This window comes from Atractosteus spatula, chromosome 2, assembly GCF_055471065.1.
Source record: "Atractosteus spatula isolate fAtrSpa1 chromosome 2, fAtrSpa1.hap1, whole genome shotgun sequence".
Lineage (NCBI taxonomy): Eukaryota > Metazoa > Chordata > Actinopteri > Semionotiformes > Lepisosteidae > Atractosteus > Atractosteus spatula.
Genome location: NC_142707.1, coordinates 67,787,979 through 67,803,166, shown reverse-complemented (window position 1 = coordinate 67,803,166; position 15,188 = coordinate 67,787,979). Strand labels below are relative to the sequence as shown.

Genomic DNA, 15,188 nt, shown 5'->3' with positions numbered 1-15,188 from the left:
ACTAATAATTGTAATTTTGCATTGGCAAACAAGCAATTAACTATGATAAATAACAACAGATTCAATTTCTTGAAATAGTATCTCATTTTAAGAAAATGGAAAGCATTTTCTCTAAACCCAAAAAGTCAAAAACTTAATAAGAACCGTGAACTACAACCATCTTAAAATCCAATAATTTGTACAATATTTTACATTCTATGGATAATTTTCATACTGTTTTTCATAATTTAAAAACAAAAAGTGTCAATCGGTTTACAAAGTTAATTTAGGCTAAAATTGCAGATCCACACCATGCTGCACTGTATAATCTAAAATATATTTCAACAGTTTGTGCTTAAGCTTCTCCTTTTTAAAGACAGGGATGTCCAAGCTACTTTGTTTTGTTAAGAAATAGAATCCTCAAGCTGAAACCTCTCCCTGGGGTGTATTTTCATTTATATTAAATCTTGGTACTGTACATCATTGCCCTCATTAAGAAAGAACACAAAAAGAGGGATAAAACACAGTTACTTGGGCCTTTTTATCTCTGTGTGCCCTGAAACTGTCTAAGGTAATAAGCTGTAACAATTAGTGACAGCAAATGCTGATAAAACAAAGGTTTCCATTAGTACCCTTTTGATGGGCATCATTGGCTCTGTGTTACAGAGAATCATGTTTTAACAGCGTCTTTTTAATATTTAAACCAAAATGACCTCAAAACATTTGGGCCATTGTCTGCAAATTGAATCTGTTTATGCAGTTGTCCAATCTGCTTCTCTCCATTGCAGGTAGACAATAGAGAAGCCACCATACACTGGTTGTCAGGCCTTCAAATTCTGATTAAATCTGGTTTCTTCACTGGGTCTTGCCACAGCTCTGATTTAAGCCACTTTAAATGTAATTACTGAAGCTGGCTGAACATCAAGAACATCCATTAAATTAATTGATTGACCATGCTGTTCTAGGAGGTATTTTATGAACAAATGATCATGACAGGCTCTGAGCTGCTCAGAAAAAAAAAACAAGGAGAAAGGTACAAAAAAATATTGTAGTATCTAATCAGAGAACTGTGAAGTAACAGAAGTTGTTTGCTTTTTTTACACAGCTATTTTAAGGAGTCGTGGTGTCTGGCCATATTCCACGATCGTTTTATGGATTTTAAGCAAGAAGTGCTGCAGATTATGGCATCTAGACAGGTACTAGTTTGAAAACCGCCATTCCCATTGGTACCACTGTCATTCATATCGCCATTTTTCATTCGGGAGTGTAACATGACCAGATGCATCTTACTTGCTTTCAGAATCCAGATTCTCCCTCATTTGCAGAAATAGCTCAACAGATCGTGGATGAAGAATTGAGTCTTTCAGAGGAGCCCAAACAGTATCTCAGAAGAACAGCTGAAGAATGCAATATCAGAAAGCCTGTGGAGAGAAGCACTCTGAATTACCTCAAATACAACAGATGCCATCTACCCATGTATGCTCTACCAGGGGTTATATAGGCTTATATAGTCTTCATTCTTTCATTTTTGAATGTGTACATAACTGTTTTCTTCAATATATTTTGCTGCCTATGAAAAACAACATCGTATGTCAATTTCCAAAGGGACTTTTTAAGGTGAAAAGAATACATTTACCAGAAGTAATTAAAAATTAAATTAAAAAGTAAGACTAGTTTAGTTTCCATTCACGAAATATCAAAGTATCCCATATTATATTCAAAATGCAACTAAGCTGATTTCTTACTGTTATTATTTTGATGATCAATTCAGTGGTCAATCTCAAATCTCATTTAATAAACACTGAATGTTTACTTGAAAACTGATCCTTCGCATTCTCTCTCTAGGCATCGATGTACGGTAGAAATGTTCTGTTTCTGGTGGAATTACTTAACTTCTCCTGTAGATGGTGCAAGAAAGTAGACCTGGGCTGTTTTAAAACTACATAAGCAACGCGAGTGCAGACACAAACTTTTATAAATCTAATTTGATCTAAAGGTTTGATAGATTGTATTGGTTAAGACAAAGTCTGGAAGATATTGACATTTGTGTATGATCTGTGAGGGACAGCCTACCGAGTTTGTATCACTGATTTACACGGACTTTATGCTGTATGAAGGTGGAGTAAAACGTTAACGCACATAAATACGTGTATTCTGAGTTTCATTTTGAAAGTGGGTGGAATAATACTTTATATATTACATCGATTTTTTTCTGGAGTTTTTTTTTTATTTGTTTTTGAATTAACTTGAACATGACAGTCCTTATTGACAGTCGTAATGGGTGGAATACCGTATAATGCCGCAGGTTAAGACAAGCGGTATAAATTCAGTAAATTTGGACATAAGCTATTTACGGACTCGCTCGGCTTTCCTTCATTTATTTATATTGTATAACAACGTCTGATCTGTATGAACATTAAGGTGTTTCAGTAACAAAATTTTCGGTTGAGTGAGGAAAGTGCAAAACTAGGCTGTTGAACCGTTTAAAGTTAAAAATTAGATGAACGTTTTATGCAAACTATTTCAAAAAGACAAATCTTGCTATCAGACGCGGAACACAAAGTAATTAGAGGCCAATAAAGAGAATGCAATCTGTCAAAGCGAATGGACAATAAAGACTCAGAACTGCAGTCTCTGCCATCTCCGCGTCCCCCAGAAAGGCAGAACTTTAATTGTCAGTATAGGGGAGAGTTTAACAACGAGACCTTCGTCCGGAACATTTTCAGACAGGTTTTTTTAAGTTCCTTTCTTTCTTGTTGAAGGGGGTGGGGTACTGATAAGAAGGGGATGAAAGTGGATAGTGTGTGTACATTAGGAAGGAGGGACCTGCAGCTGTATGCTAATGAGGACCAAATCTTCACTCCATCGCCTGCTGGGCAGCACGCGCCATTGAACAAACACGCACACACGCATCCTAAACAAATAGTGCTAGTCCACAGAAGCGCATTAAAAAAAATCGTTAAATGCCATCAAACAATGTATTTGGGCCCAGTGTATAAAACAAAAGACAATTTTATAAGTGCGATAATAAACGTTTGCTAATAAATACCATGTGGACGTTTTTGTCGCACATGAATCTTTAAAAAGTGTGTGGCGACACCTATTTAAAAATGCATCTGCGCCTTGCAGACGTTTTGATTTCACCGGCCTCCTCTACGTTTATTAAATGGAAGAATTGCTGAAAACGTACCGCTGTCAAACCTTGATAAATCAGGAAATCTATATACATCATACTATTAATCGTTCATATCGTGGAATAATGTTGATTAAAGGCGAAAGTTCTAACGCTTCAGTGAGCCGCAACATACTTTTGTGTTGAGGTATGAGTCGGTGGAGAGATGCATTGTTAAAAACTGCTAAATTAACGTTGTTTTAGGTTTTTTTTTTAAGGTGAATGTGGTTTTAAAAAGAGGACATCTCTTGTTTTTTTTTTACATCGAACGTGATTTAAACGGAAATTTGTGAACCACGAGTTACTCGGGTTAAAATGATCACCGTTATGTACAGTTTCATCTAGGCTCTGTATATACTAATTTGAAAACAATGCAAATAACATGTATGTATGGAAAAGTATAAAACAACATAATTTAATGTGCGTTCAGGGAAATGTCACCAATCCTCCGGTTGTGTAATTATTTGGCTCGGTCCCCCACAGCAGCTTTATGCTAATATGGGGAACAATGAGGGATGATGGAGCTTAACTCCGTCTTGCTTCTCGCGTGCCTCAAAAAGAGGAGCAATTCCTGCGAACACTGAGCGTGCGTCCAATGAAATTACTGAGGTCAGCCTGTGTACACAACCACTCTCTATTTACTAACAAATCCTATAATAGGAATTCTGTGCATTGACCGCAGACTTTTAAGTTAGGGGCTGTGTACAATGGCTGACATTACTTCATGTAATATAAGCAAAGGGAGGCTGAATGCTTTTCAAGTTTTCAATTCCTGATTGATGTTCAAATATTTACCAAAATTAAAGGAACGCGAGAGAATTACAATGGTTTCACAACAATATTTTAAGCGACAGCAGAAATGAATTCAAAATGTATACAAGCACGACGAAGTTCTGCACAACAACACACGGCAAATGTATCACGAAATTCTACGTTTGGTTGTGTTGTCTTCAGACACGCTTTTCTGAGAGTTTACATCGATAAAATATGATTGGGGCGTATGATTTAAACAGGGCATATTACTCTTTTGAAGAAAACGTGTGAAAATCATAATGAAAGGAGAAGCATACCTATTTATCCTGCGGTCGAAAATGCCTGTACATATTTCTTGACGTTTTCCAAAACCGTTATGAAATGGATTGTTGGTGACTTATAAAAAGGTATTTAATGTGTATTTATTGTATTAGTTGACACATATTACTGAAGAAAAGATTAATGCAGTTTTGTTTTTGAGTCTTAATCATTGCAAAGTTACTCGTACAATTTTACTGAACGATTTACAGGTTGATATCCGTTTGAAATTATTATTGTTGTTGTTGTTTGATTAATTTAGTTAGGCTGTTCGTAAACGAACACCTTCAAATTCGCAAACTTTTTTTTGTATTTTGTGTAATTTATTGTGAATACGGCTTTCCTAATTACAAGAAAGCAGTTCGCGTCACACAGCATATTATCATGAGACCTAAGAAAAGTGCTCAAGTCCATGATGCTGAAACTGTGTTGCTACTGTAGTTGATAAAAAAGAATCGGCCGGAACAACAATCCGTAACTGGCGACAAATCATTTAAAATAAAGCAACGTCCCTGTCCTGCTTTCTTACCAGAGCACTTACGCTAAAAAGTGATGGGACACGATCTGACCCGGGGAGTTTTCTGTCTTTAATGGGAAGATCACCGCGGAGTAAGCCTTTTGGAAGCGCTCTGCTTTGTCTGCGGCGCTGATTACACACAGCACGCGCCTATCTTTTGGACAGATTGCCTGTGAGTCCTATTTCACCGTGAAGAGGTCAATTTCCTTTTCAAGCGCAAACGGGATGTACAGCTTGGGATGGCACGGCTATTGTGCGGCAAGACAGGAACGCCTTTTTATTATTTATGTATGCGAAGGATGTCTGATGTATAACTAAAGACTTAAACTGCCGAATGCGACACGTGCCTCTATCGCTGTCTAAATGGACGCTAGTCTACACTATGGTTCATTGATGGTTAACTCTCTCTGAGTGCTACATATGCCATATCAGCGGCCCTTGGTTACTCGTGATATGAACCCGTGCAATGTAAAACTTCTTTGTTACTATTCCGAAATTAAACAGGGCACATCACTACCCCCCAACCCCCCACTACCACCACCACCACACACACCATTTTAATTTTAAATTCTGATGATCATGGTAGTGACGGACATTTCCTTTTGGCAGATCAGTGGCCCCCAAAGGAGACACACAAAGCCATGGCACGTGTGCATTTGTATAGAAACTCATCAGACCGTAAAAAGAGGAGGGTCCGGCGTGTGCCCTCCATCAGGGAGGGGCCGAGCACGCACGGTAATATAATAAACCACAGGTACATCTGCTGAGCAATCTGCAAACCCTCCTACATTTTTCCCCGAAACCAAGTCGTCCTACCCTCCCACTAGCAAATCCATAGGGATCTTCGTTTCCTCTGATTGGCTGGGGATGTGGCAACAAGGGGCGAAACAATAGCATCATTCCTCCTTAAAAAGAGTGCAGCTATGCCTTAGAGACGAAAGCATTTCGGGAAGACAGAGATCAATAGCACAAAATACGCTAAAGAAATAAAGTTTAAAGGGCGCTCGTGATTTCCTGAATCTGGATTTTTATTTAAACCCGTCTTTTTCTAAGTGCCTTTTTGTTATCCGCCAAGATGCCCAAAGGTTTTCTGGTCAAGAGAAACAAGAAATCGACGCTCGTCTCCTACAGGATTCGCAGTGATGAAGAAGAGCAGGATCAAATGAAAGCCGTGCAGAATCAAACGGATTCATCCCCTCCTCTTTCCGTCTCGTCCAGCCCTGACCGGGCTGCAGCCTCGCCAAGCCATGTAGCAGATACTCCTGTCTCGGAGCAGGATGCTAAACCGGTCCAGTTCGGCAACCCGGAGACAGTGTACCAGGCGCTCTACAGCCCCACCCGGCCAATCAGCAAGGAACACGACAGGAATTTTTTCGAGAGAAGTTTCAATCTGGGATCCCCAATTTCTGCAGAGTCCTTTCCGACACCAGCGGTTCTCACCACTTTAGATCAGCTCTTGTTTGCCCCCGTGGACTTGAAGATCGGTACGAGCAACAGCAATCGGAGCGGAACCACCAGCTCCTTTCCCACTGCGACCCAGAGAAACGCCACTAAAAGGCCTCCCTCAGACGGCGATCGCAAGAGCAAACCTATAGCAAAAAAACCCAAAGCGATCAGGAAACTGAACTTCGAAGACGAAGTCACCACCTCCCCGGTACTTGGTCTGAAAATCAAAGAAGGGCCAGTTGACTTAAAACCAAGACAACATTCATCCGGAGGTAACAAACCTTTAGGGGAATTCATCTGCCAGCTGTGCAAGGAAGAATACGCCGATCCGTTCTCTTTAGCGCAGCACAAGTGCTCCAGGATTGTCAGAGTTGAATACAGATGCCCTGAATGTGACAAGGTCTTCAGCTGCCCAGCGAACCTCGCTTCCCACCGACGCTGGCACAAACCGAGACCCCAAAACGCCACCGCGACGTCAGCTCCCCAGAGCGCCAAACCCGACGTCGCCAAGGTGCCTTCTGGCGACAAGGCCGGGTCCGAAGACATGAAAGACGCGAGAATCGACGTGACGAGCGACAGGGACACCCCGAGCCCAGGCCTGTCGGAGTCTGGGTCGGAGGACGGCCTGTACGACTGCCACCATTGCGGGAAAAAGTTTAAGCGCCAAGCTTACCTGAGGAAGCATCTCCTGGGACACCAAGCCCTGAAAAATAAAACCAGTCCAGATCAGGGTCTTTACCCATCATTCCCAAACGCGGAGAACGGGGAGAAGTCGAATCCGGTGCCCTCGTCTGACGAAAGCCAGGCTCCCCTGAATCTAAGCCCCACAGTCCCCGAGTGCCACTTGTGCCCAGTTTGTGGCGAGAACTTTCCCAACAGGTCGAACCAGGAGCGCCACCTTCGCCTCTTGCATTCGTCGCAGGTCTTCCCCTGCAAATACTGCCCAGCCACTTTCTACAGCTCCCCCGGGCTTACGAGGCACATCAACAAATGCCACCCTTCAGAAAACAGGCAAGTTATCCTCCTGCAAATGCCTGTGCGCCCTGCGTGCTGAAAAAGAACGGAACAGTCGTCGTGCCTTTACGCGGAAGAAAAAAACAACAAAAACAACAACAAAAAAAAGTGGCGTCTTAAAAGAAAACACAAAAACAAACCTCCATTCCTTATGTTTATGCGAACTAATTTCAGCACATACAGTTCTCACTGTGGATTTAAGTACAAAAGTAAAAGGTCTGTCTTTCACACCAATCGATGGGGGTTTAAATCTTATATGGAACTATAACTTGAATTATATATTTTCAGATTCCTCTTAAGTTAGTTTATTAAATAAAGTAAAACGTTAGTTTGACTGTTATAAGTATTTTTATAGGACTGCTGCACATGTTCTATGTATTAGCTCCTAGACCTAAGAGAGGGCTCTTCAGTAGGTATACCTTATCTTTAAAATGCCTTTCATTCACAGGCTGTAAATTTCTCTATCACTTTATTAGCTTTATTATAGCTTGTGAATCGGACATGGAAATTTAGCTTTGTCTTGGAACAAATCAAAAGTCGGTAAACATTCCTTTAGTGTAGCCATAAATGCCTTGAATTAGAGTTCTTTTACACATCTACAATCTTGCTGTATAACTGCCTTAAAAGTTAAATGTCATCATTAATGATTGTTTTTTTATCTTGAATGACGCTGGCACATATTTTATTATTATTATTGCAATATATGTATGTTTCTCTATAATTTTATTTATTTATTTAAATCGAAATTATTTTATGTAAATTATTGTTTCGTGTGATTCGTTATGTGAATTATTCTGACATTTTTACATGTTTTAGCCAAATATTCCCTTTGTCGAATTAATCAACTGAGTTTTTATAAATGTCGTGGATGGTTTACAAATTTACTACAATCTACACAGCTCTTGTAAAACGTATAGTTTACTTTAGATGCAATCTTTTCTATACACAGCTTATTTTCTTAAATGTTAGCTTTTATATAGCGCTTCAATCGTATGTTTTCAACTGTGTTTGCTATCTACTCGAATAAAGTATTTTCAAAACGACACGGGCTCCCTTTGTCACTGTCAGTTTCAACCGTAAACCGTTGACAGAACAACTACTGGATTTTGAGAAGTGTTGGAAGTGTTTGTGTAACTATAGCTCTGCATATAGCGCCTTTTCCTCTTCCTGATGTCCTGTTGAAACAGGTTGATTGAGTTGGCTAAAATTCGTACAATGTGTATGTCCAGTGTACAATGTTTCATATGTATGAGTGTTACATTTGAGCTATTTTCAGACATGAAGTTTATTTTGCTGTGATCACTTCCAAATCGAAAGATGTAAAAGGAAATACATTTCAGAACGATTTATTTCTAACATTCCCTTCCGTGTTGTAGACATTTATGATTTATTTAATAGTTATAGTTCATAAGATGGCGTTATAACTATGTTGCAGAAGAAACTGTTAAAATAACTGAAAAAATGCTTTATTTAAGCGGGATATTTATTAGGAAATTTCCACGGTATCAGTATTATTTTTCCTTTACTGTATAAAGCTCTTGGAAATAACTTTCAATAATGGTATTCGTTAGTACCATTTAATTTAAGTTAATAATTTAACTTTTGTAAAGCATTTAAACTACTGAACTAAAATTATTTTACAACATCCCCTGTTTCAACTTCGGCTAACGCTGAATTAATTTTTATTGTTCGATTGATCTTTTGCCATCTTAATGCGAAAATATGGGAAATCGCAGGATAACTTTTTACTAATGATATTTTTCATAATTAGCTTTATTTTCTTATCCTTGTGTTAGTCTCTTTTGGATATTTGGGAATGTCACACGGAAAATCCCTACATTACTTTTAATGTAACGGAAATTCTTAGAAATAAAAACGGGTTTTTACATTAAAATTGATAAGAACTAGACCTGATTAAAATTAGTGAAATGTTTCAGAACTCATAATTCCTATTATTACACGTTTTATTAAAACAAAGCTGTTTTTAAAATAAATTTAACAGAATACAACGGGACCCATGCTAAAGAACGTATACCATTATACTTAAAAAGTTTAGTTTCTTAAAAGTATTTTAAATACGATTTTTAATGGTAGTACTTGTTCGTCGATTTGTGTGAAGTTAAAGGTACAGAAAGCGTAATAATGGTTTCCTAATGTAAAAGATTTCTCACGGTCAGACTAAAATCTGTGTTCTGCTCTGTTATTAAGTATTTCATCGATCAGCAAAGTTTGTATACCGGGTGCTTTTATACTTTTAACGAGATCAGAACGTGTAGTGTGATTTACGTGTGTAATGTAGTACATTTATCTGTATAAATGGCGTAGAATTTGAGATTGAGATCCAAAAATTAAAACCCGCACATAACTACAATCTTCATCAATTATATCATTTTAGTATAATATTGTTAATTCATACTTATTTAACAAGAACATCTCTTCTAAATCTGAACAAAGCATTATGTTGAAAACTAGATGACAACAATATTATTGTAATATATGTTGAATGAAGACGTATACTGTACAATGTGAAACGTAGAAATCTACATTTTATCAATCACACACATAGCCTAACACATACCAAAGGCTAGTAACTGTGCAATGAATAATATATTGAGTGGCAAAAGCAGTTTAAAGAGGATATGTATTCACCAAGACTTTAAAATATTTGCAGGTCAGTCTCATCCTGTCCTTCAGATGAGGTTGCGACGTGAGTAATGGAGTGTGGGATTAAACTATATGTTCCAGCAGTTTTCAAAAGGGCTGAAATCTGGTGATTTTTCTGGACAATGAAGGTCTTACACACCCCCCAAAATTAAACGAGTTTCCAGATATTTCTCAAAATCGTGTAATCATTGTAACGTCTTTTTAAGCACACGTTTTCTTTGCAGATGAAGGAAAAAGTTCTACAAAACCTAAACAGTTGTGGTTTCTTCACTTTTTGGAGAAATACTGGTTTGCAATGCTCCAGAAAGGCTAAATGAAACATATCCGTACCCCCGATATTATGGGATTACTATCTAAAGAGGGCGCTAGAAATTTCAACACAATAATGCAGAACGTAATTCTAGCAACGCTTTGCATGTTCTGCGTCGTAAATAAAAATTCTTAGCCAACATATGTTTGAGGCTAGCATGATGATCTACCATTACCGTCAGTGTAGCAAAAAGCAAAGAGCTACTGTATAAAGCTTATTAACTGTCCTGAATATGGAGAAGGATAATGGATGTGGAAGTGAGACTCCCAATTTCAACTTTTGTGTCTATTACAAGGACGTACTGTACAAGACTCACAATTCACAATCACAACACATCAATCCCCTGTGACAAAAACGGCCACCTATATTAAGAACAATCTGAGACTGACTGCCAAGTATACTGCAAAGGGTATGAGTTTTTCTTTTCAACTGTAGATCAAGCATTCCAGTGGGGTGCTAAAAGTTTTTGATGACAACTATTTATCATATACTGTATGCTATGCAGACATCTTGGATATATGTCTAAGACTTAGAAACCTAACACCTAATTTTTTCATTAGACACAATCAGGAGTAACAATGCGTGTGTTATGAGCATCAATAGTTTACTCAAAGCCTCCACAATTAAAACAAAAGTTACCGTTATTGATACAGCTTAGTTTTGGTGTGAGAAAGCCAAACTTGTTGCTTACCAGTCTCTAATTTGCATTGATCATAACCTTCAAACCTATGAGCACAGTAACGTAAGATAAACCATACATCAGCAGCTAAATAAAGACTAATCCATCACCCGTACCAACGGTGGCATGGTGGAACAGTAGATAGTATTGCTTCCTCACGGCTCTGGGGCCCTGAGTTCAATTCTGGTCTTGGGGTGCTATCTGTGTTTGCGATGGTTTCCTCCCACAGTTCAAAAACATACTAGTAGGAAAAAGGGCCTGGTGTGAGTGTGTATGTCTGTGCTTGTGTCCTTGTGTGCCCTGCAACGGACTGGCATCCAGCCCAGGGTGTACCTGGCCTTGGGCCTGTTGCCTGCCCAGGTTAGGCTCCAGCTTCTTTACGACCCTGAACTGGATGAAGCAGATAGAAAATGGATGGATGCACTAATCAACTCTTAGAGCACATCATGGAAGCACAATGTAGGACTGAGCGCACACAACTGCCTCCCCTGGATGAGACTGACACTGGACCACTGCAGTACCACAGAGCGAACAGGGGGATTCAGAATAACCAATCAAAGTTCACCAGCATGACCATCACCATAGAGCCAAGACATGAGTTTCTTGGAGGAAACAGGATCACCCGGCAGCTTGTTAAGACTAGAATGTGCAAACTCCACACACACCAGTGCCCAAGCCTGGGATGGGACTTGGGACCCCTGTAGCCTGGAGGCAGCAGAGCTAACCAGCCCACAAGACCTGTATTTTTAATGCCCTACACGAAGCATCTTTCCACCCTACATAAGCATCGGAAGGTATTTCAATAACCAGGAAAAATATTGGATCAGAATGACTATCCAAAAAGAAATCACTGTAAACTGTGTACAAATATACAAAACTGTCAACATTGCTTTGCAATTCAATAAATACAATTTCCTTAATAAACAAAAGAGCATAATTCCACATATATCTATGTTCAACTCAAATCCATTTTACTTCTCAAAGCATTTTCAAAGTCAAAATATGAAAAGGGTTTCATAAAATAGTGAAATTTAGATATATATATGGTAACCATCTGTTAAAAAAAGTCAATATGTACCCTATTGTGATTTAGTGATTTAGACACCATTACACTCAAGCATATTGCTACTAGATTTTAACTAGTGAATAATGTAGGCACAAAATAAATATTAACCTAAACCTAAATAATGTATTTAGAAGTTAAAAATTGTCAAAAAACCTGAGAATATCAAAAGTGTAACCAAATCTATTACTGAAAAAGATGCACGGTACAGACCAATATTCAGCATTATTAATCTCTTCTCTGTCAGCAGTGTTACCAAAGTCGAAAAGTCATGGTGTAGAGATCTGACAGTTCTCTCAAGAGTGCCACTTACATTTTTACAGACCATGCAGCGACCCTGTGATTTCATGATCCCGGAGACTCTCAGGTACTGTAGATGTTAGGCAGACTTGTTTAAATGGAGAGACTGCAGTCTGCTATTTGTTTTTACTTAAGGGTCATTAGACCCTACTGCATGACAGATTGTCCAAATAGTGTATAGCATAAAGTTGCAGACATAAGTATTTGGTCAGTTAGACACATGTCAAAAAACCTTTGGTCTTAGAGCATACGTAAAAGCAACATATAGATTCAGTCAGTTAAAATACAAAGAAAGATACTGCATTATAAGGAACAAAATTAATTTCAAAGTATGAGCACTGTGATATTTTTCCTTGGTGCTGTTAGTGTACATTAATGTATGTCAAATGACTCCTTTGAATAATTACTTCCCCATGATGGAGAAGATTGTAACATCAGCATACTGTTTTGGAACTTGCCTTTTATGCCTTTTACTGTGATGTTCTAATTTCTGAAGCTCTAATTAATTTTTGCTACAACCACAAGACTGGGACTTGTATGTATGAACATTTCAGGTTTCGGCTGACACCTACAATTCCTGCAACCTCACACAGGGGAGAATAGGGAAGTCAAGGCAGATGCCTCTGAAACACCCACCTTTGAGCCACTCATCTTTTAACACATCACAGGGAGCACAGTGCTCAACTGGAAGCACTGGGCTGATTACAAGAGAAGCCGAGTCCTTCACTGACAGCAATGCTTGCAATTGGCCAGGAGGCTGTAGGGTGTCCAGTCACTCAGTTGGCTACTGACATATCCCAGCCTCAGACCTGCACTCTGGTGAGCTTTACTAGCCACTCGGGAGACCCCCATAGTGGTCATTTTCATCATCACCACAGGGGTAATGTCCAACAAACCAGGTATCAAACTACTGCATATGAACTCATAAAACACAAGACAAGACCAAGTTTCAGAATACATTACAAGTATTTTAGTTGCTGAAGACTTAACTGAAGCTTTTTATAAATCTATATAACAAGTTTTGAAAACGAAAGAGGCTGTTTGGCCTATCAGATAGCTAGTAGCTTACTGATCAAAGGACCTCATGCGGCCATTTCTTTAAAAGCAGCCAGGATATAGAAATATGATCAAGATTTGAACACATGATGCCTCTGTAGTAGGGTCCAGCCTGTGTCTGGGAAGGCACCTTTACTGACTGAACCACTACGAATGCCCATCATGGGCCCATCTACAAATTCATATGGGGGCAGTCAACCCCATACCCCTCATCCCAACCAGGTGAGCTCAAGCCTGCTGCAAAGCAAGGGCCGGGCAACCAATCATGAAGGGCTAACAGACATGCAAGTGGGAAGATCGAACCAATCGCCCCCTTCCGGATCAAATGTCCCACTTCATATCCATGCCTGTCTATTTGGGAATAGGAAATTTTGGGTCACGGACAGCAAAGTCTTATTTTCCTCTCTCTTTGCAAACACTGGGCAGGTTAATGTGATGACCTCTTGACACCCTCTTGCTCTGATGATGCTGATTAGGACGGCAAATCATCCCCACCCTTCCCCCTTTCGGTGTTAGGGCTAGGGCAGCATTAGAGATCATAAAAGGTCCTGGGTATGATGGCAGATATTTCTCCTGCTCTGGATTTAGTAATGGCCGTGGTTCTCATTCTCTGACTCAAGGGCACCTCCTACCTCTCTGGACACAGCTACGTGCTACTTGTTTTCAAGGCATGGTTGCCGCTCCCACATTGATTCAGAGCATGGTAGCTCCTCCAACTTGGGATAAGAGCATGGCTGCCCCTCCCAATTTTGGTTAAGGACATGGACAGCTGCTTTCAGTTGTGTCCAGGAAGTGACAGCCCCTATCATGTGGGTTAGGGGAATGGTAGGTCCCCCAGCTTGGGTTAAAGGTATTGTAGCCTCACCCACGTGGGGATAGGGGGTGTGGTAGCCCCTCCCACTTGCTTCAGGGCATGGCAGCCCCACCCACTGGGCTTAGCATACAGTACCTGCTCTGCCTTGATCCTGATCTTCTTATTCTCTTCCTCTGGTGTAAGGAAGACCAACAATACTTTAATCTGTTTTGATATTGGTGCCACAAACACTGCAGAAGGAAGACATCTCAAACTTGCACGAGCAACTTGAGCAGGACTTGCATACGCAAATCGACAGGTTAATGTTGTCCATGTAGAATTTTCCACTTCCTTTTCCATTGCTGTTCTTCAGAATAGGACTTCTTCCACCAGGCTGTTGGGGAACCCTCGCATTCCTTATACCATACATGAAAGATTCCCAACCCCAGCACGGCTGCTTTCATACGTAACAAAATTACAACAACAGGATGAAAACATAAGATCCAGGTGGACTGCAGAAATGTACCACTGAGTACACAATCGTCTAAATTATTTATACCCAAGTATGTTTGAACTGCTGCAGAATGCCACACACTCTTATTCAGGTGTAGTATTAAGGATATCATTTCATGATGGCTCTCAAGAAAAGGCTCTCTAAAACAAAAAAAAAACATGACTAATTATGGAACCAATACTGTTACTGTGAATGTGAAAATCCCCCTGTTCCAGGGACTATAACCAAGGTCCTTAAACATCAAAAAAAGTCTTGTGCATTGCAAAAATACCGCAGGATTTATTAGCCATTCAGGTTATCTACTGAAGAGATTTTTAGTCAAAGTCTAGCACACAACAACCCAGCCATACAGAGAAACACTGCTTAAGAAAAGCCTGACCATTAGCAACTGCTCAGATCTAATTCGAAAACAGACCGAATTCCAGAAGCCCGAGTGCTGGAATATAAACTCTAAACCCCACAAAATGGCAGAGGACAGACAAGTAGGACAGAGGACAAGGCTGTTTGAGCACAAAACATGGTACATAGAAGACAGACAACATGACAAAACAACAGCCATGTCAACAGTCAACAATATAAAAAGCACTACGCAATACACTAAATGGCAGTG

At 39.6% G+C, this 15,188-nt stretch overlaps 2 protein-coding genes across 2 annotated transcripts in view; both read left to right on the top strand.

Moving 5' to 3' along the window:
* The window catches only part of cfap61 (cilia and flagella associated protein 61), a 61,091-nt gene extending 59,611 nt beyond the window's left edge, over positions 1-1,480 (top strand). Inside the window, exons 24-25 of the mRNA XM_088940631.1 lie at positions 1,085-1,175; positions 1,280-1,480. Of these exons, the coding sequence (XP_088796757.1) occupies positions 1,085-1,175; positions 1,280-1,480 (292 nt within the window). The remainder of the gene's footprint in view (positions 1-1,084; positions 1,176-1,279) is intronic.
* A 723-nt stretch (positions 1,481-2,203) lies between these two features.
* LOC148840112 (insulinoma-associated protein 1a-like) lies at positions 2,204-8,242 on the top strand. The gene has a single exon (XM_088933627.1). It carries the CDS (start codon positions 5,815-5,817, stop codon positions 7,237-7,239), a length of 1,425 nt encoding a protein of 474 aa, XP_088789753.1. The 5' UTR covers positions 2,204-5,814; the 3' UTR covers positions 7,240-8,242.
* Positions 8,243-15,188: the final 6,946 nt, after the last annotated feature.

What these genes read in the sequence shown, in the direction of transcription:
- LOC148840112 (XM_088933627.1), top strand. Translation starts at nt 5,815, where the DNA reads ATGCCCAAAGGTTTTCTGGTCAAGAGAAACAAGAAATCGACGCTCGTC.